General features: G+C 37.8%; 1 protein-coding gene across 1 annotated transcript; it reads left to right on the forward strand.

The window, feature by feature from the left end:
* Positions 1 to 1,611: 1,611 nt before the first annotated feature.
* On the forward strand, positions 1,612 to 26,533 carry CHFR (checkpoint with forkhead and ring finger domains). Its single transcript, XM_086761266.1, has 17 exons — positions 1,612 to 1,874; positions 3,899 to 3,998; positions 9,925 to 10,034; positions 12,706 to 12,765; positions 12,916 to 13,128; positions 14,113 to 14,329; positions 14,876 to 15,031; positions 15,265 to 15,419; positions 16,004 to 16,166; positions 17,052 to 17,194; positions 17,612 to 17,731; positions 18,053 to 18,136; positions 18,862 to 18,932; positions 19,928 to 20,015; positions 20,191 to 20,298; positions 21,388 to 21,460; positions 23,747 to 26,533. Exons 1-17 carry the CDS (start codon positions 1,742 to 1,744, stop codon positions 23,787 to 23,789), a joined length of 2,037 nt encoding a protein of 678 aa, XP_086617392.1. The 5' UTR covers positions 1,612 to 1,741; the 3' UTR covers positions 23,790 to 26,533.
* Positions 26,534 to 26,853: the final 320 nt, after the last annotated feature.

Genomic DNA, 26,853 nt, shown 5'->3' on the forward strand with positions numbered 1-26,853 from the left:
CCTTCAAGGGTCAGATCAAGGGAAGAAAGACTGACGCATAAGAAGTCTTTCAGCGGACCCTGAGGAAGAGGCTCCAACTATTTGGATGCGTCTGGCAGAGGAAAGGCCTGCTGGAAACCTGCCGGGCCCAGCAGAGAGGGCGGGCATGCAGCATGGAGTGCGTGATGGGGAGAGAGGGTGCCACTCTGCAGGACTGCAGACCGGCCTAAGACAGAAGGATGTAAGCAAACGAGGGAGTGATTTGTTTCCAGACATTTCGGCTCTCTGAGGTGGCTCCCAGTGGGATGAAGAGGGTGGGAAAATGAAGCAGGGACCTGGGGAAATGAGGATGAGCGTGATGGCCCCACAGAGGCTGGGTTGGTGCAGTGGGGCCGGGAGCATAGGCCGTGCAGGCCCTGCCAGTGCAGGGCCACAGGAGATGGGGCTGCCATTGGGGAACTGCTGTGATCTTCCACTTGTTGTTTTGTTTGAGGGGGTTGTTGTTGTTTTGGGTCTTTGTTAATCTACTTTCCAACTACTGTAGAACAGGACATTGACATAAAGCGGTTGGTGGGGTAATGAAAGAGCAAAGTGACGATTCTGCAGATATAGAAAGCTGTGCTGCCTGCTCTTGTCCCTGATAACTGCACGTTTTGGTCTGTAAAAGCCTTCTCACTGATTAAAACTGGGGCTGACTCCTGTAGGCATGAGCCTCCATCAACAGGCACTGATCCTGCCCCAGTGTGAACTTTCTTTCTCAAGCCTGTCCCTGGAAGAGCAAGTATGTTTTCATTTAACTGCCGCAGGGAAACTAGTAACTTCAGCATCGAAGAGTTAAACTACAATTATTTTTCACCGTATCTGACCGATTAAACGAGCTCAGCCCGCTGCCGGCACCCGTAACTCGCTGTGAGGCGCTCGATCCGCCCACAACAAAGATGGCGCCTCGCGCCTTGTCCCGCTTGCGAGCCGGCCCACACCCAAGATGTCCGCCGAGGCGTCTCCGGTGCCCAAGCCTCGCTATCGCCCTTCTCTTCCTTATATACGGCGCCGGTCGGCGGCCTTGCCGGAAAAAATGCGACGCTCTAGCTGGCGTGGCTCCGTGGTGGGCGCCGGAAGGTCCGCCTCTCCCCGCGGTGCGTTCTCTATGGCCGCCGTGCGCCGCCTCCAATGGCAGGCCTGGCCCTGCCCAGCCCGGATCAGCTGATGGTGGCAATGTCTGTTGACAGGAGCCGCCTCGGCCGCGGGACTGGGTGTAAGGGCTGGCGCCGAGGGGAGGGGGCGCCGGGCCGGAGGGGGCGGACAGAGGGAAGTGAGGGCCACGGCACCTCCTTGCTTCCCCCCGCCGCCCCTCTCGGCCGGGGGAGCGGGGCCCCCGGGGGGCGGAAAGTTGGGGAGAGAAGTGAGCGAAAGGAGGGAGGCCGCCCCAGCCGGCTCCCCCTCAGGCGGAGAGCGGCCCTGTGGGCTGGGGGCGAAGGGAAGGGGGGGTGGGCTGGCTGCGGGGTAAGGGGGCGAGTGGCCTAGAGGGAGGGCTTTCCGACTCCACACAAAAGGAAGCGGGCAGGGCAGGGCAGGGGCCGGGGAGCGCCCGGGGGTGTGAAGGGCTGCGGGGCGGTGGCGCGCAGGGCCCGGCCCCCGGGAGGGGGAGGGGGCGGCCGGCGCGGCTGCCGGCCCCGAGGGAGCCCTCTCCCCCCACCCCCGGGTGCTGTGTGATGGTGGGGTTTGGGTTGGCTTTGTTTGTTTTTGTCAGATGTGAATCCAAATGGAGCACTCGGAAGGAGGCGAGCAGAGCCAGCAGCAGCAGCCCTGGGGGAAGCTGATCCGGCTGGGTGCTGAGGAGGCAGAGCCGCACGTCTTGTTGCTGAAAAGAGAATGGACAATTGGTCGGAAGAAAGGTGGGACAGGGACACGCTGCGCTGGCGTAGGGCGGTGTTCGGGGGGCAGCAGCGACCCCCCCCCCCCCCCCGGCCTTTTAAACGTTGGAAGGTGGACTGAAACTAGTTGGGTTTGGTGCTCTCAGCTGTAGAGGTGCTTGCCAGGCATTCCCTTATTCGTAATTTACCACTTGTCTCTCTGTAAGGAGGAAACTTTACATTGATCTGTTCTCTTTTACCAACTTGTGACGTGCACGTTTAAAAGTGCATATGTCTCTTAGGTTGCCTGTGGTGGTTTGTACAAGTAAGAAAAAATGATTGTTGATTCAGAAGATTTTACATGTGTCGGTCCTGTTTATGTTCTCATTTCGTTTCTGTGGTTAAAATAAGTTGGAACTGCAATGCAAAATGTTTGCGCTTCACAGAAAAGAAAACACCCACATAAAAGCCCTTAGTTCTTCTGGCCATGTGAAGATTGCTACCAAGTACGGAAAGTTTCTCTGAGAATGGATTTGAAAGCTTTATTCTCAGAGTCTAGTGCAATTATGACTTGCCTTTCTTTTAAAGGATTTCATGCTTACTGTATTTAAAATACACAGTGTTTTAATTTTTTCACTCTGCCCTGACAGCACTAATTTTCAGTTTCCTGTTCATCAGTTCAAGCTATTTGATTGAACTGTATTTGACTATTCTGTAAATAGTCTTGAACAAACACCACATGCTGTAACACTGTGAAAAATTCAGATAATGTATTGTAGAATAAATGTTTTACCTATTTACTTTTGGAAATATACATTTAGATTGCTTATCATTATTTAAGCTGTAGGTAAATTCTTTAAATTGAGGTCTAGTTGAGAGTTTTTTTTTCAGGAAAAAAAAAGATGAATTTTTGCATATTCTATTGCTTCCATAACTGTTTGCTAACGGATTAATAAAGTGAGTGGTTAGAAGAATACTAAGTTTTGGGTCATAAGTATTACTTAGAAAATCTTCAGGTGCATTAGAATTGCTCGTTTAAAGCATTTTGCCCTTCCTGCTCACTTATGAAAGTCTGACTCCGTAGAACAGCATGGAAATGTTGACATGCTCCTGAATAAAATTTAGTCTCCTCACTTGCAGTGGGCTTACTAATGTCCAGGTTGTGTGGCAACAGTTAACTCTGTAGCTATTGATTGTTCCTTGAATATTAGGAGTAGACTAGTGATAAACTGTAACCAGCATGTTTAGTGGCTCCTTCTGGATATGTTATTCTTGCAGGCTGAGATTCAGTGCGCCCACAGCGTGAACAGGTGGAAGTGAATCATGTTTGTTAATTATTACATTTGTGTAAGCAAGTACTTTGAGTCATTTGTGAGAGAGATTAGTGGGGAACTTTGAGCATTGCCTTGAACATTCATTGTTAAAGTGAATTAAAAAATACCAAATTTGCTCAGAGCCCTGGAGTCATAGGTAGGAGGGTTACTATCACGTCAACATTGTCATTACACTTCTCTTGCATACCCTAAGTCTTAGTCCTCGATTTTTAATCTCCCTTCAGGTTTATTACTGTGCTGTCAACTGAGATAAGGAAAATATTCCTATTTAAAAACAAACAAAAATACTTTAACATGGAGCAGTGATACTCTTATTTATCAGCTGTTGGTTTCTGCTACTTACCCTCAATATACCAGAATGAAGCAGAGGTTAAATCCAGTGAAGCAGTGTTACAATGAAGTGGAAAAAAAGCTAGGTGATCTGAGATGTATGCCCCTAGAATTGAACACTTTGAGTATGTGTGAATTTATTTCTGTACCACTCTAGAACAAAGTAATTGTGATTTGATTTCTGTCTGTAACAGCTAGGCTTGGGGAGCAAGGGTGAAAGTGAACTAAAACATCTTGAAATGTTTTAAATAAGCTTATATCAGTCTATATGCCAGTAGAAGTTTTGAACTATTGCAAATGCACATGAGTCAGTTTGTTGTGCATTTATAGCCATGTAGAATGCTGATCTGTCTGTGTAATGTGTATTTTTAAGCACACTGGAAAATCTGCTTTCTTTTTAAGGTTGTGACTTATCTTTCCCTGGCAACAAGTTGGTGTCTGGAGATCACTGTAAAATCATAGTGGATAAAGAATCTGGTCAAGTGTCATTGGAAGATACAAGGTTGGTTCTTCTGTGAACTTATACTCTTATCATCTTTTTAGTCTGTGAAGTAAAATCTTGTGTATTGCTTGAGGCATCAATAGTAAATCCTTCTTTTCTTTTTTGTTTTTTTTTCCTTCTTCCCTTGCTTTTACATCTAAGTATGGGGTTTTTTTGGTTCTTTCTAAGTGTTTTTTTTTTTTTTCTCTACAAAGGAATTCATAGTCTACTGATAAAAAATACTGTTGATGTTAATAGTTCTGTAGCATATTTCTGTAGACTTGTGAAAAAAGTGACGCCAGCATTCTTAAAAGCTCTAAGCATGAGAAGCATGAGTGTGCCTCAGTCCAGGCCCTTGTGTAGGGAAGAAAATACCTGCAGTGTTGATCTCAAAGCATGAAGTAGGTGTGGAGTAAAAATCTGTGTTTGTTATACATCTTTCTGCTATTTGAAATATCCGTAGTCTATATAGCGTAAGTAATGTCGCAGTCTAGCAGTTGTGCTGGGCATGTCACATGGAGATTAATAATAGAAGATGTTTGCTAGATTTCTACTATTGATGTTTCAGTTTTGTTTCTTTTGTTTAGCCAGAATGATTGTTTTATTTTCTGTGTGTTTCTGTGTTAAGTTAGGGATGTGAGAACTAAAGCCCTTAATGTGGAAAGATGTAAGCACGTACTTCACTGGAACTACTGTTAAAAGCTAAACTAATTTAGTGGAACTACTTTTAGTATATAAAGTTAATTACATACTTCTTCACATACTGAAGGCCAGTGAACTTGCTGTACTGGTGAGGCTATTTCCTGTAGAGTTCTAAGGTTACTGTGGGAGTACAAATAGCGCTGCAGGGGTTGCGGGTGGTTTCCAATGGATTTTAGTTTGTTTTCCAGTTTCCTTTATAAAATTTGAGATAAGAATTTGAATAGAAGGGTATTTCTTAGGAGGAGATTGTAACCCTCTTCAAATTTTCATCTTCTTCATTTTTGACAGAATTTTGTGTCTAAGATTGCCAAAAGCTTCTGGTTTATTGCATTTCAAGAACTCTGTGACATTTTAAACTGCTTCTGTAAACCACATTATTTTTTCTGCCAGGTTATTACAGTCAGTAAAGAAACAAATAGTACTTTTCTGCCATCTCCCCGATTTTTCATGTCTGGAAGGCATTTTACCCAAAGACAAAGAAGACACTTCAAAATATATTGAAGTACATATCTAAAGAGGAGATTTCATGTTTGAGGTTTTGAAGGGTGTCATGCTGAATCCCTGTTCCGACGTACCAGAATGCAATTAAATATATTGTTCTTGTAGCTCAGGGAGGGTTAGTATCAAGTACCAACTGAGCTTTTGACAAAAATACCTCCACTAATATTCTGAAAAACCTTTGAACTGTCTAATTGAATGCCATGTGCATTTTTGGGGTGCACTGGAAGAATGTATGAGCTGTAGTTGATGTTTTTCTTGCAGCAGAATTTTTGCACCTCTGCTCCTTTTCTATCTCTTGATCAGTTAGTAGCTACATTGATATTAGCAAGTGTCTTCTTCAGGGTGAGGAATTCACTTCCAGATATTTACATGGGCTCTGCATTTCTTTTTGGTTTGGTTTTTTTTTTTTTTCCCTCAAGTACAATGGAACATCTGCTATTATTCAAGTTGGAGGAGACTTCAGGAGGTCACTTAGTTCAAACTCTGTCAAAGATCCTGCCACTGGATTTGGACTAGATTGTTGGGGCTTTCTCTAGTCAAGTCTTGAAAACTTCTAAGGACAGAGATCCTGTAGACTCTTGGGGCCCTTATTCCAGACCTTAATTATCCTCACAGTGTTGGATTGTTTGGTTTTTTGTTTTTTTTTGTTTTTTTTTTTTTTTTTTCTTTCTTGCATCTGTTTGAATCTTCCTTGTTTCAATTTATTACTTTTGTCACTTCAGTAAAGAACCTATCTCTATCTTCTTAGTAACTTCCTCATAGGTAGTGAAAGGCTGCTGTTAGGTCCCCTACTCACCAAGCCACCTTTTCCCAGCTAAAACAGACCCAGTTTCCCCTAGCCCCTTACCTCATAGGTCTTGTGCTTCAGTCCTGTGGCCGTGTCGGTGGCTCTCTGCTGGACTCGCGTGAGTTTATCAAGATCTGCATTGTACTAGGTGACCCAAAACTAGATCTGATATTTTAGATGTGGACTAATGAATTCCAAGTAAAGAGGAATAATAATCACTTCACTTGAGTTTCTGACTGCACCCCTGTTAATACAGCCAAGCATGCTGTAGGCCTTCATCACTGCCAGGGCACGCTGCTGACTTAAGCCTAGGCATAAGTCCAAGGTGTATGATCTTATGCTTAGTCATAAGATCCACCAAGAACCCTTGCTGGTTGGTCTCTAGGTTGTACTGTTGCAGGTAGTTATTCCATCCCAGGTGCAGGACTTAGGGTTTGTCCTTGTTGAATGTTATGATGTTCCTGTCGGCCCATTCCTCTAGCCTGCGTAGGTGCCTCTAAATGGCAGCCTAGCTCTGCCCCTGCTTTGGTGTCATCCACAAGCTTGATGAGGGTGTATTTTCTTTCCGCTTCTACATTGTGGCTAGAGAAAATAACCAGGATAGGTCCCTGGATAGATCCCTTGAGGGCTTATACTCCTGGAAGCTGTGGGATGCAATGCTAAATTTTAGAGAGAAATATCAGGCCTAGCTAGGATGTGTAGTAAATGGCTTATAATTGTCATTCTCCAATATAATCCCAAATTTAAAGACATTTGAAACAACAAATCAGGCCATGTTGCCTATCAGTCTCGGAGCGTGGCTGTAAATCTAAGCTTGAAAAACCATCCCTAGTTTCAATAGCATGTAGCTGGTAGAATTGGTTTAGACCAATGTCATGCTAATACAAGCTAAAGAAATTGTGAATGATGCAGGAATATTCCTACCTTTCTTTTTTTTCTTTTTCCCCTACACTCCCCCTACTGAGGAAGAAGGTGCAGCCAGCAGAAAACTAGCAAAGCCAAATTAAAGTTAATTTTCTATATGATGTATTAATGAAAAGGTGGGGTTTGTTGCAATGGTACTGTAATAGAAAGGCTGCAGCTATGGGGTACTACCAGTTAGCTGCTATGCATGTTACGCTTTTGTGTATCTAACAAAAAAGAATAAGATCCTGTATGTGTTCTGTTTGCCTCTGGGTTGGTATGAAGTGTGGCTACCATTTGCTGAATCAAGAGACTAAACGGGTTGATATGACTAATTGCAGAAGACTCTGTGTTCTTCTGGATCTTCCAGTGTTTGTGCTGAATATCAGATGAGCTCCAAAAACCCAAGCAGGCTGAAAGAAGATTTTTGGATGTTTGAGTTGGCAATACAGATGCCCAGAGTCCCAGAGAAAAACTGCAGTGTCAGCTTTTTCTTCTCTAAAGTGGAAAATAGTTCGGAAACATTGCTGTGGTCAAGCTCAGATTTTTCTGGTGAAGAGGAATGCATTGAAGGAGGCAGCTATTGTGGGACAGTTGAACTGAGTGGACTTTGTTTCTGTATTGTAGCTAAACCAAAGAATGTAATAAAATATATGTAGACAGCCAACATTGTTTTTTATCTCCCTGGTAGCATAATGAGTCCTTGGATCTACTTTGGAAAGAATTACCATAAATTTGCAGGTGAAAGAAAATGTGTAGAGAGCTCAAAATTATTGAGTAAATAAACATTTGGAAGTAACAAAAGCCAAAAGTTAGGAAATAGTACAATACAATATTCATAGACTCGCCCTTTTTGGGTTGGGTTTTTTTGGGGGTGGTTTTTTTTTTGTGTGTGTGTGTGTTTTCTTTTCCCAAGAATACCTCACTTGAGTTATTGTCCATCATAACCATCTTGGAACTTGAGAGTCATGACAGAGCAACTTCATAAAATACATTGTTGTGACATTTTTTTCCTTATGTTTAGTGAAACACTGGGACTAGGAATTGCCTATAGAAGCCAAACCTCAGTAAGAGACAATTCCTGTTGCTTGAGTTTATCTGTTTTATTACAAAAGAAGGTCTAAAACACCCCAGATGGGAGATGCGTGCTTTGCTTTGCTTCCTGCAAAATTAAAGAGATCAAATTTGATGTTTCCTGGTTTTGTTAAAGGACCTCTGATAAATTTCAGGGATTGCTGTAAGCTTTACTGCTTCTTTGACAATTGAAGGAGGTGCAATTTTTACTTTGACATAATCTTTTTAATATATTCTCAGTAACATCAATATTAAGTTAAAAATTAGTATGATTTCTAATAGACTGACAAATTATATTTTTCCTCTTAATTGACAAACTCTGGTGGTTTTTTGTTGTTGTTGGGGTTTTTTTTGTTTGTTTTTTAAGTGATGTTTCTGTTCTGCTGGTTTTTTGGTTCTTACGTCTTTCAGGCTAGTCAACATCTGTATGCCAGAGTTAGAAAGCAAGCTTAACATAGTTTTCTTCCTTATAGAGGAGGCTTGAAGGTTCCTTAGTAGAGCAAAAATCAATGTGACCCAAAGATTTTTTTTTTTTTTTTTTTTTTTTTACTATTATTTCTTGATGTTTAAAGCAGCACTTTTTTGTGTGTGTGTCTCTTGTTAATTATGTGGATTAGTTGATTCAGCCACGTAGATAGTGAAAGCAGTTGCAGAGGTAAGAGCAAGAACTGATACATTAATCAAGACTTGCTGTAGTTTTTCGAAAGGGCTTGCTTTTCCTTTTGACTTTTAATGTAATGCTTTTTATCAAAAGCATTACATTAAAATTTGAAGAAAAAAAAAAAAAGCTCTTGACTAATGTAATGCTTTTGTCCAAAAAGGCCAACAGTACGTAGTTCTAGTTTTCTTTCTCTATTCGTGTTACTAAATGACAGGAGATTATTCCAGTTTGCTTTTTAGAATAAAAATCATGAGAAGGGAAGGTGCTTATATTTCTAAATAGCCATCCCTCTCCACCAGAGAGAAACTGGTGTGTTCGGGGAAGGCTGTGTGTCCTGAGCACAAGTGTTGGTCTCCAGGAGATGGCAGCAGAGGTTTGCTGTTATTTCATGCAGCAGCTCGCTCTGCTGAGGGGAAAAAACAGATTTTCTGTTCGTTTCTATTTGCTACTAATTGCTGAGATTTTGAATGGCATAAGTTTGAAATTCTAGAATTCTACAGCCCTGAAAGGGACTTATTGCAACTGAGCTGGAATTATTCAGTACTGGAATAACTTGATTCAGTTATAAAATACTAATAGCTTGTATAGAAAACATCACCCATAGTGAAGGAGATACCTTCATTAATCAGCAATGCTCTGCATTTTCTTCTTCCTCGATTTAATTTCTTCCATGAGTCTTGGAGTTTTTATCAATATCAAACTAATTCATTCCAACTAATCTTTTAATTATATATAAGTGTGTTTCCACCTTAATAATGTCTCAGTTTTGAGTTGCGAACAGTCTAAGTAACCTCAGAATTTTAGGTTTTTTACTATTTGAAGCAAGAGGGGAGAAAAACCTAACACCACATGGCATCCCTGACTGTACAGGAAAAGTTCCTTTGTCGCATGATGTCTTAGGAGATTCCCGGTGTTGGAGAACATAACCTAGAACTGTTTGAATAGAACTCCTGTTGTTCTTTCTTGTTTTATACTTAAAGGATGGAGATTATTGTACAGAAACAATCGTCTAATTATTTTGAGACATTGGCCAGATGTCAGGGATCTTTTGTCTGTCTATCTGTTTGTCAGCTACCATCTCTTTACCCGCAGCTGCAAATGAGCTTTGAAGTCCTGATAGCTCTGCACTTCTGTCTTTGGGAGAAATTTTTTGTTTGCTTTTGGATTGTTTATTTTTTATTTTTTTTTAATCCTAGTTTCCTATTTTTTTTTTTGAGAGCCAATAGTTTTTCTTCATTAAAAGTATAATGTGTTTTCCCTTCCTTCTTGTAGGTAATTATGAAAACATTTATGCTGTTATCTTTTCTTTGTCTTTACAGTACTAATGGAACAATAATTAATAAACTGAAAGTGGTTAAGAAGCAGACATACCCTTTACAGACTGGGGATGTGATCTATGTTGTTTACAGAAAAAATGAGCCAGAGAACAGTAAGTAAATTATATTTTTTAAGTGGCATGCTTAGTCATTTTTTTTGACTCATGAGAGAAAAGAAATATCACTACAATTAAAACAAAATTACTCAATTTTAAGACCAAATAATTTACTAATGTTTAAAAAAGTCTCTATAGAAGAGGTAGTGGATGTGCCAGTTTTTACAGGGACAAGTCTGAGCAACTGTCTGAAATTGAAATGTGCCTAGAAGTAGTTTTGGAAGAACTAATGCATGGAATGGTAACTAATGAGGTCCTGATCACGTGCCCCAGTGCTGCTTTTAGAAGTCAAATTGCTGGGGTAGTTAGTGATACTCTATATATCACGTTGAAGCAATTTTAGGCACCAGAAGGAAAGGCTGCAAAAGCTTTTTATTTTGTTTTGTGTTGTGGTTTTTTTTTTGTTTGTTTGTTTGTTTCAAAGAGGGAAGAGGCAAAATGGAGGGGAGATTGGGAAAGCCCTAGAGTGACAGTAGAATTAGTAAACTTGGAAAAATACTTCTGTGGTCTTAAAGAAGAATCATGCCTCACATGATTCTTTTCAGTAATTCTTTTCAGGATAATACAATTGAAGTAACATAATTAGACTTTAAAAAAAAAAAGTTTGTCCTTCCTCAAAGCTTTTCAAATAAGACAAGCTATTGTTGAGTTGGAAGTAATGTTCTTTCATGTGTTAACTGGGTAGAAGTCGGGGACTGAGGTTTAGGTGTAAATGCTCCGTTTTTGCAATGGAGCAAAAGTTAATAAAAGATTTCATGAATGATCTGTGTTGTCACCTGTCTTAAAGATGTTCATAAATGATGTGGGAAATGATAACTATTGAGGCAGCAGAATTTTCATTTCATACTTTTTAATTTTATACCATTTAATTTCATTCAGTTATACAGGATTATTAAATCCAATGCTGTCTGAAAAGATTTACAGAAAGAATTTAATTACTCATTATGAACTAACCGATGGGGTTCAACTTTGATAAATCGGGGAAGAGAGGGAATGGGCAAGCTCTGTTTTTACATATGTATTGTGCCCCAGCAGACTGCTCTGTCCATTAGCATGCAATTCTTCTTTTAAGTATGAATTATGTAATATTAAGATTTTAGTAGGGAGCACTCAGTTTCTGGAAAAGACTTTAGATGAAAGAGGCATTTCAAATGTTAATGCTCATTATTGTATTTGATAGCTCTGAAGTGGAACTTTAAGGTGAACAGGCAGGCTTTGTACAGTCCTGAGATTAGATTCAGATTAGATATTAGAATTTTTTTTTCTTTTTTTACAATGAGGGTGGTAGAACACTGGAACAGGTTGCCCAGAGAGGTGGTGGATGCCCCCTCCCTGGAAACATTCAAGGCAAGATTGGATGAGGCTCTGAGCAACCTGATCTGGTTGGAGATGTCCCTGCTTCTGGGGGGGTTTGACTAGATGGCCTTTGAAAGTCCCTTCCAACACTAACCGTTCTATGATTCTATAAGCTCCCATATTATTGTGAAGTTAATTGGGTGTACTGGGAGATGGGAGGTTGTAGTATTAGATACATTTGCAGCATCATATTTAATGTAAAACACAAGTCTGTATGTACAGTTCTCATACAGTAATAGGCATATGAACAGTTAATCTAAAAAATTCTAGATGCGTACATACTCACCACTGAAATACTTCCTTTATGAAGTTGCTATTAATTTATGTACAGACAGATCAGATCAGACTTATGCTGTCTGATGTAAATGTTACAAGAAACAGTGATAAGCTGTATTTGTCTGTCTATCTGTCTTGTTTGTCTCGCAAATCCTTTCTAAGATGGCACTATTGCAGTTGATGCTACTTGGAAACACTTGCTTACGTGAATTTTCCAGGTAACTTTGTAATTAACTGAATCCCTGATTTCTATTTGGGTTAACATGTGTTTGAATTACCAAGCCTCGAGTTTTGCTTTTTCAGCTTCTCCATCTTCAAAGACACAGAGAGAATTTAGATTTGGCATGCCTATTTGACCATTCTGAGTAGTTCTGAAGGAAACTATAATCTAACTTTCGATCAGAAAAAGGGTTGCTACAGGCGGAGAGTCTTTTTTTGCTTCCAGGTGGCCGGAGATGAAAGCAAGTAGGAAGTTAGGAGAATCTTTGGAACTGTATTAGGTTGAAGTAAGATGGAGAAGAAAGGGATATTATCCATTTGGTTTTACTAGTTGATACTATAGTAGTTTCTAGATGAAACATATGGCATGTCTTAATGTGTGTTTTTGAGAGGTCCTGTATCTCACAAAGAAATGAAATAAAATGGATCGAAGAAGTTGAGAAGTGAGCTCAAATAGTAAGCTGCTTCGAAGAATTTTCATTCAAGTATCAGTAAAAGTGCAGTTTGTTCTGACACAGAGCAGATTTTAGGTTTAAGACATGATAAAGCCTCAGGTTCATGGCTGACACAAGTTAAATGTCACACAACAGCTGCTCTGCTTGGTTCCCTGAGAAGAAAAGACCTTGCTATGATGTTCCTAATTGCCTCCTAATTAGGATTATTAACATTTTACTACAGAGGTGACCCCTCATCTGCCTTTTCCATAGTCAGACACTTTGGGGAAGCAGCCACTTGTGAATAGAAGTTGTTTATATGAGATTAAGGTTAGTTAATTTCTATTCAAATATTCTGATCAATATTTTCTTTTCTCTTTCAGATGTTGCTTATCTTTATGAATCCTTAAACACAAAACATGATGCAACTCAAGAACCAGTAGGTAAGGAAGTAATTCAAGATCCATGAAAGGAGCTAAGCTCCAATGACTAAAGTAACCCCTCTGAGAGAGTTTGATTCCTTGAAATTTTGAAGCCATGATGTGATAACTGTCATGCAAATTTTTCTTTCCTTTTCTTCCTACCAACTGTAGAAGTTAATGTAGAAAACCAATGCCATGTGACCAAAGATACCTCAAGTACAGGAAGAAGTAATGATGAGACCCAAATTACCTCATCACCGTCAGCTACTCAGTCTTGCTATGAGGAACCACAGCCATCTACTTCTACATCTAACCTCTTTAATGCTCCTTCTACCTCTCTTATTGAGTCTGCATCTGTTCAGCAGGATAATCCTTCTACATCTGGTAAGAATTGTGTCAAGTATTTAAAGTTTGGTATCTCATCAATTGTTATTTCAGTTTTGAATTTTAACAAGTTAATCTCTTACCCCTATCTGGGTCTTTAGCATTTGCTTCGTAAAGTTCTAGTGAAAATACCAGGTGAATGTGTGCATTTCAACTTTATGAGTAGGCAAGATAAAGCCTGGTGGATGAGTAAGGCAATTGTGAGACTTGCTTATGCTCAGAAAATGCACATAAATCCCAGATCGTTCTATCTTTACTGCATGGTTTTCTGTGTTCTGTCTTTACAGCACAGGTGAAAACTTAGCAAACCTATGTGGTTCACATGACAAAATAAGTAGATATGACTACTTATGCAGTCGCTCAGAGAAGCTACTCTAATTGTCACTGTTACTGCTGCCAATCACCAGTCCCCTTTCCCTTGCTTAGTGCTGTAAGGCCAAAATACACCGCATGGATCCCTAGTCTAGTATCTTGCATTACGTTGGCAAGTGTAATACCACGATGCTGCATAATTCTTAAAATAGAACTGAAGCAAGAATGGCTATCTAGAAAATGACATTTACCAGCAGTTCATAGAGACTTTTTAAACATACTCCTATGAAAACAAAATTTTGCCCTCTGCTGTGATTCTGACCTGTTACATATGATCAGTATTGCATAAATCCTCTGCATGGTATCTTTGTCAGGAAGACCTGGTGTGGATAATAGTCTTACAAATAAATACTCTACAATTTAAAGAGGAATGGGGATTTAAAGTAGAGTTACACAACTAATAGCTTGTTTTCCTGCTAGATCTTCCAGGTAGTCAGATTGGCTCAGAATGCATTTCCTGTAGTTATGCGGACATTGGTTTTTTTGCTGCACTTTTTCCTATTCAGATGTTCGGATTGATGCATGTGCATCAACAGTGTTTGAGTACCTTGTGTTTTTGCATGTGCCCTATCTGCATGCAGCTATGTTGAAGTTTCTGTTTTTATTTTGCAGGATCACAATCCTCATTTTTCACTCCTGTGCCTGCATTCCCCGTCTTAGAACCTGTGTGTCTAAGAGCACTGCATGACGAACGTGAAAAACTGGATATGAACACTGAAACTTCTGCAATCACTTCAGAAATCACTGACAAAGAAAAAGCAGGATCAGATTCTCAAAGGACAGGGGAGGAGGAAGGTTTGGAACCTGCTAAGAAGAAACTAAAAGGAGGCTAGTATACTACAGTATTGTGCAACCTACTCTGCATTCTTTTATTTTAATGTTATTGTTGGAAGTTAGTTAAAGCTATGTTGATTTTTTTTTTTTTTCATAGAGTGCACTGAGATTAATGGAAACATAAGGAACTGTGCATATGAAACATTTATTTCATTTTAATATGACCTAGAAGGTCTTGAAAGGTTATGTTAGTAGGGGATAGGTAACTTTTTTCCTCCTCACCATGTTATTTCATATTTTAGTATTGTATTAAACAAGAAAAGTAAAACTACCCTCTTGTTCTGCCCCCTTTCCCTTGAGTCAGGTCAACTGTCATCAGTCCTTCAATTTTTCTTGCCTCTTATTGACTTGATTTCTGAATCTGAGTACAAATAATATCAGAGCAAAAGCTGTAATGTGTAAAGCAAGAAACTTTAGTGATACTATTGCCAGTGAACAGTGAATCAGTGTATATCTTTCAGGTCTTTTTTTTTAACATTTAAATAAAAACAAATTTTAAAAAGCTTCAAAAACTACATACTGTGGAATCTTCTGTCTTTGTAGAAGGTGCTTGTCCAAGTCTTTCACCAGCAGCTCCAAGTGAATGTATAATTAAAATTGGCTCTGAAGATGCAAAAACATCAAATGTGAAACCAGATAAGATGGAAGAAACATTAACTTGCATTATCTGCCAAGAACTGCTGCATGACTGTGTAAGGTATGTATGATTGACAAAAACTGTAATCATGTGGTAATAATATAAGAAGTTCAGTGACAACTGTTTGAGGCGATTTCAGGATTTCACAAGCCCTTCTGAGCCCACTTCCTCCCCCCTGACTCAAATCTATACAGTTAAATCAATGCTAAATAGTTTTTTGAGTGTATCTGAAAAATGAAGGATGTGTGTTTTGACTCTGTTTCTTTCATTGTTTGCATGTTTGTGTTTTCCAGCTTGCAACCTTGTATGCATACTTTTTGTGCTGCCTGCTACTCAGGATGGATGGAAAGATCTTCTCTATGTCCAACTTGTCGTTGTCCAGTAGAACGTATTTGTAAAAATCACATATTGAACAACTTGGTTGAAGCTTATCTGATTCAGCATCCAGGCAAGTTGAACAGTGTGTGTAACAGAATCTGATGTATTTCACATTTCAGCTGTGTAATTGATGTATGCACAAACTGTTGTCTATTAAACTCCTATGCATGTGTTATTACTCTACTGTTTTCTCTGACATAGCTGTAAGAAAACAAGTGCATTTAATATGACATAATAACTTGTAATATTTCAAATGCTGACTGACAATTGAAGGTGATTTAGTACTATAACTGAGCATGTTAAAAATTCTTAATTTTATTTTGCTACTTAATCATGAGAAGGATATCAGTTATATCAAATAAGGCACACTGATTAGGCCACCTAAACTCAGATACTTCTGAAAAATATACTTGAATATGGATTTAAATTAACTTTGATCATGGCCTCTTCAAAACAAAACTTAAGTTGCCTGATACTATGCTTTCATTAATAGAAAGGGAAATTTAACTAAGATCTTCTAGAACTCTGTTATCCAAAAATAAGTTTTATGGAAATGAAAACACAATAATAATAACTGTGTTAGTAAAGTAGGGTGAGGATAAGGGATGTGAGGTGTTATTTTCTCTTGAAATTTGAATTTGGTTCTCATGGCAGATAAATGTCGTAATGAAGATGATGTACGTAGCATGGATGCTAGGAACAAAATTACTCAAGACATGTTGCAACCTAAAGTGCGGAGATCTTTTTCAGATGAGGAAGGAAGTTCTGAAGATTTATTGGAATTGTCAGATGTAGATAGTGAATCTTCAGATATCAGGTATGTCTATTTAACTTGTGTGCTGAATTAGATTTACTTATGTTTGAATGCACAAACCCATAAACGGAGCTATTTTCACAAACACTGTTATTGCTGATAGTGTTTCTGTGATCATTGCCAGAATTAATCTTGGTTTTATTTTGAGGTAGGTTCATTCTTACCAGTAATTATCTTGGCAATTGTACTGGCCATCCTACTGAACTTTGAGCAGTCAACAAAAAAATAATTAAAATTAGTATTTTCTAGAAGTCCTGCAAGATTCAGTTTGTGACCAACAGTTCTTTCTGGAATTGTGCAACAACTTAATGTGAGATACTTGAAATTGCCTTTTCCAGTTACTATTTGGCTGTTGCTTTAGAGAAAACAGGTTTCTAGCTAAGATCTTGTCAGGAGATAAAGCAGTCCATGACCCTATGAATGTGGCTGTAATATTTGTGCTTTCTTATTTGTCTGGAATGCTGCTTTCACCAGGTGTATCCTACTGAAGCAGCTGATGCTTGACCTAGGGATTCCCAGGCACCAAAATATCTCCTCTTTATTTCCAACAGCGGACATTTTTTTTCAGTATATGTAGAGGGGAAACAGAAGAACTCTTCTTGTAGATAACTATTCCAACTTTGTTCCCCTCTTTCTTGTTCATTTCACTTCAAATCACACTTCTTCTTTCTTTTTTGTTTTAAATCTACTGTCGGAATACTACAAAATACGAAGTTTTTTTTATAGCTACAGCAGTCTTCACAGCTGTAAACTTACATCAGTTGCTGGATAAAGAAATTTCAAATTTAAACTTTGAAAGTATGACCAACTCTGCCTAGCACGGGGATATGAGTTGTTATATTTGCATTTGTTGAGAGTGACTTTCTATGACCTTGTTTATTCTTTCAGTCAACCATATATAGTATGCAGACAGTGCCCTGGGTATCGAAGACACTCTGTTCCAACTCTGCCTGGCACAGGCCAAGAGACAGAAGCAGGAGGAGTGCAAGCACTGGGAGATGCGCCATCTACATCTGCCAACTTCCCTACAGGTCAGTGTCATGAAATCTTCTCAGTAGTGTGATGCTAAAATATTACAACTCATACACTTGTTACAAACTAAGCAGGCTTACTGTCATAGTACTGCGAGAGCATCACCGCTCCACATAGGTGTCTTTGCAAATATCATGAGATTTGACTGGTTTTTCTGTAGTTGTCCAAAATAGATTGCTGATGGTTGATAGTTCTTAAACTGTTCTACATACTGAAATATTTTACGCCTATGTAGTTTAGAAGTCTGAATGCCATTTTTCTGCTCTTTTATAAAACCTTTAAAAATTATATTGCTTGCTTGTTACTTTCAGATTTTTAGGTTGCTAATACTCACCGAGTTTCCTAGACCAGAGTACAATTGTGAACATTGTTCAGTCTATCCTTTTTTTGTGTGTGTTTGTCTTTAACTCATCCAGCTGTCCAGGAATATGTGTGTCCTGCTCAAGGGAGTCATGTAATATGCACCTGCTGCTTTCAGCCAATGCCTGACCGAAGAGCAGAGCGTGAACAGAATCCGAATGTTGCTCCTCAGCAATGTGTGTACATTTTAAATTTTTTTTTTCTTTTTTTTTTAATCTTGGCTACAGAACTAAATATCTCATCTTTAATTAAATTTAAGTTTACTTGGAGTGTTATTTGTTTGAAAACTCTTTATCTAGACTTTTATAGTGACAGCATGAAAGAATCTTTGTTTATAAATTTTATTATTCCTCTATAGAGTGTATTTTAAATGAGAAAGTTGTACTTCTAAGAAGAAAAGTTTATTGGGGCTCTATTGTTATTGATTTAGAAGATCAAGAACTATTGAGTTTTGTTGTGTGCAGGTCCTTACAGGAGTTTTCTTCATTACTTTACAGGTGCAGTTTGTCTGCAACCCTTCTGTCACTTATACTGGGGCTGCACTCGGATGGCATGTTTTGGCTGTTTGGCACCATTCTGTGGTATTGTGGAATAATGTGTTTCTTATGAGCCTGCTCACTTTGCAATAATGTCTGTCTGTCTTGAACTTTAGGTAATTTAAGAAATATAGTAGATTAGTTTGTAGCGCAGTCATACAAAAGGAAACAAAGGCTGTGTCCTCACATCACAAACAAAAAATTCTTGAGTGGTATGTGTCTTAATTTGAGACGATTTAACTTCTTGTCTTCATACCATATTGGGCTTGAAAACTACACTTGTTGAGCACAATACTTTCCTGTATAAAAAGAATTATGGTGTATTTCAGCCTAGTAAGAGAATAATACAAATCAATGCAAGAGCACTGAATGTCTGGTGTTAACTGATTAGAAAGAACCTTACCCTCTTAAGCACAGAGCCTTCTGAAACTCAAGGTTTTAGACATTTTTAAAAGATAAATTAGAACACTTGAAATGACTTGACTGCAGTTTGAAGCTAATGAAATATGCTTTAATAGCGCTGTTAATTTGTGGAGATTAGTAGCAGTGTTTGTGGACTAAAGATGAAATTGTAAAATCTCAATGTTTTGCCTTCGCTACTGTAAGTTATATATCACATGCTTTAGAATATGTTGGATGCAGTCATTTACTTGGTGCTCATGTGAGTCTGTAAACATCATTTCAGGAAACAGAAGAACCTTCAGAACATGTGTGAGGGCCATGGGGTTCTGGGAAGAAATAGTAACTTTTTTTCTTCTTGTTCTGATTAGAAATAAATCTTGGTGATAAGTGTTTAGATGGAGTCCTAAATAACAACCACTACGAGTCAGATATCCTAAAGGTACGTTTAAAAATCATGTATAAAGCATAATAATAAATGTACAAAGCTTAAGATGTGCTCACTCATGAAATTATAGTAAAGTGCTGCCTAACAGTTACCCTGGCAGCATTGTGTCACTTGCAGCACTTGATTATAAAAGGCAAATCTAATGAGACCCAAACGTTCAGCTGGACCAAAGTAACAGTTACTGTGTCTAGGTTAGTATTATTTGGGAGTGATAATTTGGCCCTTTCAGTCTCTGTGTAGGAGGACACTGAAGTCTAGAGATGCATTCCATTTAGCATCAGCTCTTCCCATACCACAACAACAACAAAAAAAATCACTTTCGTGCAATCTTTGTTTAATTTCTCCAATGTACATGTCTGACAGGTGCCAAGAAAGGCAAAATTCTAGACATAACTTCGGAATTTGAGTTTAAATGACTGATAGACACAGTGTAGAATTCAGATATGCTTGATTGTTAAATTTTCAAAGAATTTTACTTGTATGAAGTATTTGTTATGGAAGCCAATTTCTAAATCCAAAATATTAATTAATGAGAAAAATAATTCACTAAAAATATACCAGGAAAACAAGGCTTATTAAGTATTTTCTCCCAGACAAGTTAAATTTCACACTAGGTTGCATGCAAGAGGTTTTGCCCATACCATAACAGGGTTATCTAAATTAGATAAACTGGATTAAATCTTGATTTAAGGTAAATGAGAGTGTGACTGAAAGGAATCTGTTTGCATTCTTTTGGCAAAAGTAAGACTCTTCTGTAAAAAAAAAAAAAAAAAAAAAAAAAAGAAGATACTGAGTGGAAGATTTTATTGGTGATCTGAGAGTATCATGTTAATTAAGTTGAAGGTATTTAATTTTTACTTGTCATCAGCATCAGCCCATATTGAAAACCTAGATAGATCTAGATTTGAAAATGTTTGAGGGTGAATGGCTTGGTCATTCTTTAATGCTGGAAATTTTTATAGATTAAACAGTTAAATTGCTCTTTTCAGGATTACCTGGCATCCAGGGGTTTGACATGGAAAAATATGTTAAATGAAAGTCTTTTAGCTCTTCAAAGAGGAGTTTTTATGTTGTCAGGTATGTGTTATGTTCATTTTTGTCCATGTGTAACTCTTTATCTATCTGTAATTCAGTAATATTATCAAGGCGTTTGAAGTTCAGTGTACATAACCAGTGCCATCGTGACATTTTTGTTAAGCCTGGTTTCTCAAGTCTTACACTGATGTTATGCACAAATTGGTTTTCTCCCCAGATTACAGAATTACTGGGAACACAGTGCTTTGCTACTGTTGTGGCCTTCGCAGCTTTCGAGAACTTGCCTACCAGTACAGGCAGAATATTCCTGTTGCTGAATTGCCAGGTGGGGATTGCTTTGCACAGTAAGGGGGAAAAGTCATTTAAAGAGTTAGTTTTATCCCTGTGCGTCCTTGGGTTTTTAGCACCTTCATGTAACCCAGTGCAAATCTCTCTGCAGGGCTAATACCTTATGCTGATTGCTTTTACTTGTCAGCTGCTAAATTTGCATATAGTTGTTGTCAGACTCCCTAATGGAATCTTTTCTTTCGGTATGATTTCTCATCTGTAGAATAACTATATCTGCATAGTGAAAAGAGGAATTCAGTAAAATCCAGAATATAGTCAACAGGAACTAGTTGCTGTAATGTAATTTATTTTCCTATTTAAATACATAAAATGATGCACCTCCTGAATAATTTCACATTTTACCAGCTCTCAACTAGGAACAAGAATGTTTTCATAAATTAATTCTAAATCTGTTTGCACTTGCAGTTTTAGGATAAAATAGCATGCAAGCAACTGTGCCTGCTTCAATCCTAAATGTTTTGGGAACAGAAGCTCTTCCAACAGTCTACTTTTAAATGCTACTTCTGTCCATCTAATTCCTGTTGTTAGCAACAGCTTCACTGTCTTTGCCTGTTGAGAACTCTGCTTCTGCTGCTGTCCGTAATGAGAGACAGTCAGTCTACCTTGTTTCTCCTTAGTATTGCTTTTCATTTTAGTGTAATGGGCTGCTGGACAGCTGAGTGTATAATGTATGTAAAAGTAGGGGAAAAACCAACAAACTATGCAAATTAATAAATCTGTTTTCATATGGAAGTGTATCTAGACATATGCCTGGTGTCTTAAACTGTAAAGTCCATCTCTGTTAAACTAAATGCTAACATTTCAGTTGACAGCACTGAGAACCAAATCCTTTAATTGTAAGTCTGTGTGAGCCTAATATTCAGAATGAATTTTTTTGTCCTTCATTAAGTGTTTGCTTGGTTTCTGGAAAGGTGAACCAATGTAGTTGTTTCTTGCCAATCGTCCCTGTCTTCTATACAAAGCTTGCTCTGATGAGTAACCACCATTAGCAGTCGTTTAATAACCTACATCATCTTATTTAATTACTTCTGTAATAAACGTAGCATTTAATTTGATCTTTTTGTAGTGACTGTCACATCACGTCCTGATTGCTACTGGGGGCGGAACTGTCGAACTCAGGTCAAAGCGCATCATGCCATGTAAGTTACACAGTTTAGAAAGTGGCTTTGTTTTTTGTTTCTTTTTAAAAAAAAAAAACAACCACCGAAAACCCAACCTTTGGAGTGCCAGAAATTGCATGAGTAACACTGGTGCAGCATAAGCAAAATTGGGTAAGCTTCTGGGGCTTTTATTGTCATCTTTGTTTTTAACACAACTTTGAAATGAGCCCTTCGTGCCTGTCAGAAGGGCACCACTAGCACTCTTAAGTCGATGTAACCCATCGCTGATACTTCTTGAGTGTTGTTTTCCACCCGCGACTTCCCCTTTGTTCCTATTCTTTTCCCAGTGAAGCAGCTTCTCATTTGCTTATGTCTGAGTGCTTCTTAAAAACAGGATATATACAATAATTAGGCCTATGCGTTTTCCTTTTGAAACTGAAAAACTCTTCTCTAGAAGTGCAACATACTTTGAAGGGATAAATTTGTGCGAATAATTTGCAACAAGATAAGCAAGAGAAGTTTGTAACATGTAACATTAGGAACCTGGTGTGTTTTAGCAGTTCCTGGTGTTGGAGGACTTTTTAGGTCTTATGCCTCTGACACAAGCAGCCTAGCATATGGTAAAAATGAAATACCGAGCATGAAAATAGATAAACCCTCTACTTCTCAAGTGTTCTAAAACATCGAGGGAACATGGCTTCCTGGTATCTGATCATTCATGTGAAATGTCCATCCAAAATAAATCAAGGTCCTTGAATTAAAAAAAAAAAAAATAAGGCCACTGATAATGCAATTGCATTCTTATGAAAAGATGCACATGTGGTTAAGACAAATACTGAAGTCTTATAAAACAAAACAAAAATTATCTACCTAAGAGCTAACTGGTTCCAGGGAGGGTAGAAAAATCTGTCTTGCTTTATGAATAATTCTCTAAATTCTCAGTGCAATTTAAGAGAAATTGCTTTAATGAACAGTAGATTCTGCACTGTCTTTCTAATGCTGCAATGAACATACACACTTAGCATAATTCCTTTAATGTTTCAGGTACTAAGGGTTGAAAATAACCAGTCTGTACAGCTCACGCAAGCAGATCATAAGAAAGACTTGTAAAATATTAATCCCCAGTCTCTTACAAATTCAGAGGGTTTTACCAAATAACTTTCAAAAATAATTCAGGATTTAAGTTGCAGATTTAATTCAAAGCAGCACTGCTATCTGTAACTTTACGTTACAGGACTGTCTGTGTTCCCAGAGGAGATTTTGTTTTGAAATGTTAGAGAGTTAATTGAGTATCAAAGCATTCACAAGTCATCTTTGTTCATATTGTGGTGTATAATTCTAAAATGGAAATTACTCAGGAACTTTTTTCCTTTTTTCTTTCTTTTTTTTCTTTCAAGCATAAGCTATTCCTAGAACTTCACTGGCTGCTGCTCTTATTTCCTAAACCCGTAAAAGAAAACAATTGTGTCATACCACTTCTAGATATCCAGTTGTTTTTGTTGTTGTTTTTATTTTTTTAAATTGAGCTGTTTTGCTAAGTAGTTTGATTATGTAAGCAAGGTTTCTTTCTAATCTTTGATCTAATTCAGCAAGAGGGAGAAAATTCATTTTTGCATCACCTCTTCCATATGTATATGTATATACACGTTCAACACCCCAACTGCTGTTTCAGTTATCTGTCAGGGAATGCATAACCCAAGTAAGAGAAACAAAATATGAATAGTGAGATGTTCTAGAGAATTGGAAAGAATTGCCTCATACAAAATTGTGTTATCTGTTTAATTCAGGAAGATGGGCTTGCCGTTCCCATAAAACCTAAATAATACAGAATGAGAAATACTTAGCTTTTTCTTTCCAGAAGAAGATTCTAAGCCAGTGAAAGAAGATGTTTATGTTGAAATGTATTAATAGCCTGGTTAATTCTAGTTCCTAGTGACTTGTGTAATGCTGTCTACTAAAAATTACTTATGTCTCACAGGGTAAAATTAATTTGCTGATTCCTGTTTTAATTGCCTTCTGGATTTGAAGTATGCAGAAGTATAGAGGAATGCTTTTAAGAACAGGTTTTCTGTGTGCATAATAAAACTAACGAGTTAAGCAGGAGAGATGTTGAAAATCTTGTTGCAGATAACATGGTAGTAGAGTATGAGCTGAACAGATTCTGAAAAACAGCTGTGTTAGCGTGTAAATGTTTTGCTTTAAAGTGTTTGACGTTCAACATACCCTGTGAAAGATGCTGACTATTTTGTTGCCTGACTTCAGAGAACTTTGTTACACTTTAACACTTTTGATTTTTTTTTCTTTTTTTTTTTTTTTTAATTTCAGGAAATTCAATCACATTTGTGAACAAACACGATTCAAGAACTGAATACTTGTAGTCTGTAGAGAGGGGACAAAAACCTGTTACACTGCTTGTACAGTTTAAGAGTTCAGGGGATCTTCTCAGTTCCCCCATAGCAGGGAATCAATAACTTTTGCATCAGGTAATCTGGTGTGAACTTTTTAATTTCTTGAGTTTTACAGCTGTACATGAATAAGGTAGAATTTTTTTCCCAAGAAAGTCCAGCAAACATTGCATTCCATCCTCCTCACTACAGTGTCCCTGTATCACTTCAGTGAAGAACACAAATCGCACACGCGAAAACCAGCCATATCTTGGGAAGACCTAAGAATAAGGAGTGTATTTGCACTACTTGTGAAGAAACTAAGAAAAATCCTTAGACTTAAAATAGAAATGTTTTGTAAAAGTATCTGATGGATATTTCAAGAGCCATTAATATTTAAGAAGGAAACTGTCAGTGTATATTTGTAACTGCATTTCGTGGTAGTCTGATATTTTGTCGCTACCCATTGGATTTGGGCTAGAAACCACATTAATATTCACTTTAAAAAAAAAAAAATCCGTCCATTAAAAAGCTGTTTCAACTTAAAGCTTCTACCATATGTGCAGTGTTATAGTGCAAGTAGTACAGTTGCTTTTCTTAGTTTAGTCGTATTGATGTTTTTATTCACGTTAAATTACAAAAATGATTGCACAAAAAATTTGAAAATCACATTTAAAGTTGGGGTAATACTTGAAGCAGAACAGACTTCTAATATTACTTCTGTAGTATTTTCTATCAGAAGACCAAACAGTGCTTTTGAAATAGAGCAGCCAGTAGGACACACTGGTTCATTTTTTTTTTATTTCTTTTTTAGTTTGATATCATATGCTGAATATGTACCTCTGCCATGCAGCTGTTCTCTAGCATGCATACACTGGTGAAAATGTAGAAAAAGCTGTAATTTAAAACAGAATATAGCAGCTTTACTGGAAGGAACAATCTTACAGAAAATAATTCAGTTTGGACAAATTGTAGCAATACGCAGGCATTTCTGGATAGGGATGATGAAGGGGAACACTGGTGTCACTGACATAAAAAAAAATGTAGTTTTTTATTTTCATGCCTTCTGCAGAGCTCATTCAGGAAACATCCCAAGTGTAATTAAAAAAAAAAGTCTCAAAACAACCCACTCCTCTCCCAGTTGATATGATTTGATCTGTTTCATCATAATCTGGTAGCCAATGTTGACAAACCTCAAGGGGAACCAATTTTTCTTTTTCATCATACCTAGAAGGGTGAAACAGAATGAGAAGAAAGCATACAAAGTTACCTCTGTAGATACCATGTTGTTTTTAAGTATGCCTTATTTTATAAGCAGGATTTACACTGCAATGTTAAAAAGAGTGCACACAATATCTTGTGATATAATAGAGCACAAATGATGCAGCACATCATGTCTACTGGTGTCAGTGAATTAACTATTTCCAGTAATGCACATCTTAATATGAATGCTAATTAGAATGATGCGTTTCTGTTTAGATTTTTATTTTTTAAAATAGCTATCGCAAGGCTGGGTCTGTTGACCATGCCTGTATGCTATTAAAAATACACTTTGGTGTGGACTTCTCTTCCTAATCTCTGGGCATTTTCTCCTGTGAGTAGGATTGAAATTGGATCTGGAATAATACTTGAAACTTCTTTTAACAAAAACAGTGTGTTTCTGTCTTTTAGTATTATTAACAATGTTCTGTTGCTTCTGTATTTGTATTTTATGTTTAGATTTTTTTTAATGGTTAATGTATCTTCTCAGGACAACCATTCCCAGCTGGTTTTGATCTCACTTTCATCTTTGGCTGTGCATGTAGCAAATTGAGTGCAGTTGTGAAGATCAAGCCTTTGCACATTATATGCAGAAATGTGCTTTGCATTCTCATTCATTTCCCACACCCCAGATGGGCTTTCAGCATAGACTTGTCACTGTGCTAGTGTTCAAGCCTTTTGTGCTGAATTTTTTTTTGTCGGTGAAGAATAATGTGTCTACAGTACTGCGTACAACCTCACTTGCACTTACTCAAGTTATGTTTGTATAGGGATGTATTATGTAACTTTAAGAAAAAAAAAAAGGAGGGAAAAAAACAAACAAAACAACTCATGTACTTGACATCGAAACTACCTGTGCAGTAGAGGTTCTTCAAATTCCTTTTATAAACCCCTCTTCCTTTTCCCTGTTACAGATAATTGATCTGCCTTTCTATGCATATAGGGTTGCGGTAGTGCAATGGAATGAAGGGGGGTTTTTGTCATTTATATTGTACCAGGAAGAGATGAGAAATTAACTTGCAGATGGGGAGGGTGCATAAATCCTGATCTTTATATGCTCTTAAGTAAGTAAGAGTATCTGTCATGGGTATTACATACTCTATACATTAGACCTTTTTAAATGTATGGTTACCAGGTGATAGTTAATGTGCTAAATGTATGAACTATGCTTGGTGTAATTGTTTAAATACTGTAAAGGTGCAGCCTATTTTTAACCTGTCTAAAGCACACCCCCACCTCCTTTATAAGAGATATATGGAAGCTGAGCATGAAATGTGGTAGACTAGATATTGTGACAACTAAGGTGATTATGATAGCGTTTGACTTAGTGGTGAACAAGGTATATAGTCTCTCTCTTGGAGAAAGTTCTTTTATAAAGAAGGTGGAGAGTAGTTCTTCCAGTTCTCTTTTGTGATTTATTTTTTTCCTGAACTAAGAAGTTATTAATTAAAAAAAAAAAAAAAAAATCTCTGAAGTTGTCTGTTTCTTCTGTGGCATGTTCTCCTACCACAGAAATGGATGTATGCAACACTTTCTAATGCTTGGTCAAGCTCTTAGTTATTTGAATGTTGAGATTTTACAACTAAATATCATCTTGTACTTGTAGTAACTGAAAATTACATGAGTTTTTGTGTTATTCCAAGAAATTCTCTCAAAATTTCAAGAAAGTGTCAGGTGATATCACAAAAGATCATCAGTATGTCTGCAGGATTAATAACTAATGATATAAGCAAAAAACTATTAAATATAATTCATTTTTGTCAACAAAATGACTTCAAGGTGCTACTA

The sequence above is a fragment of the Chlamydotis macqueenii genome, chromosome 17, assembly GCF_036417535.1.
Source record: "Chlamydotis macqueenii isolate bChlMac1 chromosome 17, bChlMac1.mat, whole genome shotgun sequence".
Taxonomy (NCBI): domain Eukaryota; kingdom Metazoa; phylum Chordata; class Aves; order Otidiformes; family Otididae; genus Chlamydotis; species Chlamydotis macqueenii.

Coding starts and splice junctions, on each gene's coding strand:
- CHFR (XM_086761266.1), top strand. CDS start 1,742: ATGGAGCACTCGGAAGGAGGCGAGCAGAGCCAGCAGCAGCAGCCCTGG. Junction 14,330..14,875: donor AAGAAGAAACTAAAAGGAGG/CTAGTATACTAC, acceptor TTCTGTCTTTGT/AGAAGGTGCTTGTCCAAGTC. Junction 21,461..23,746: donor GTCAAAGCGCATCATGCCAT/GTAAGTTACACA, acceptor TTTTAATTTCAG/GAAATTCAATCACATTTGTG.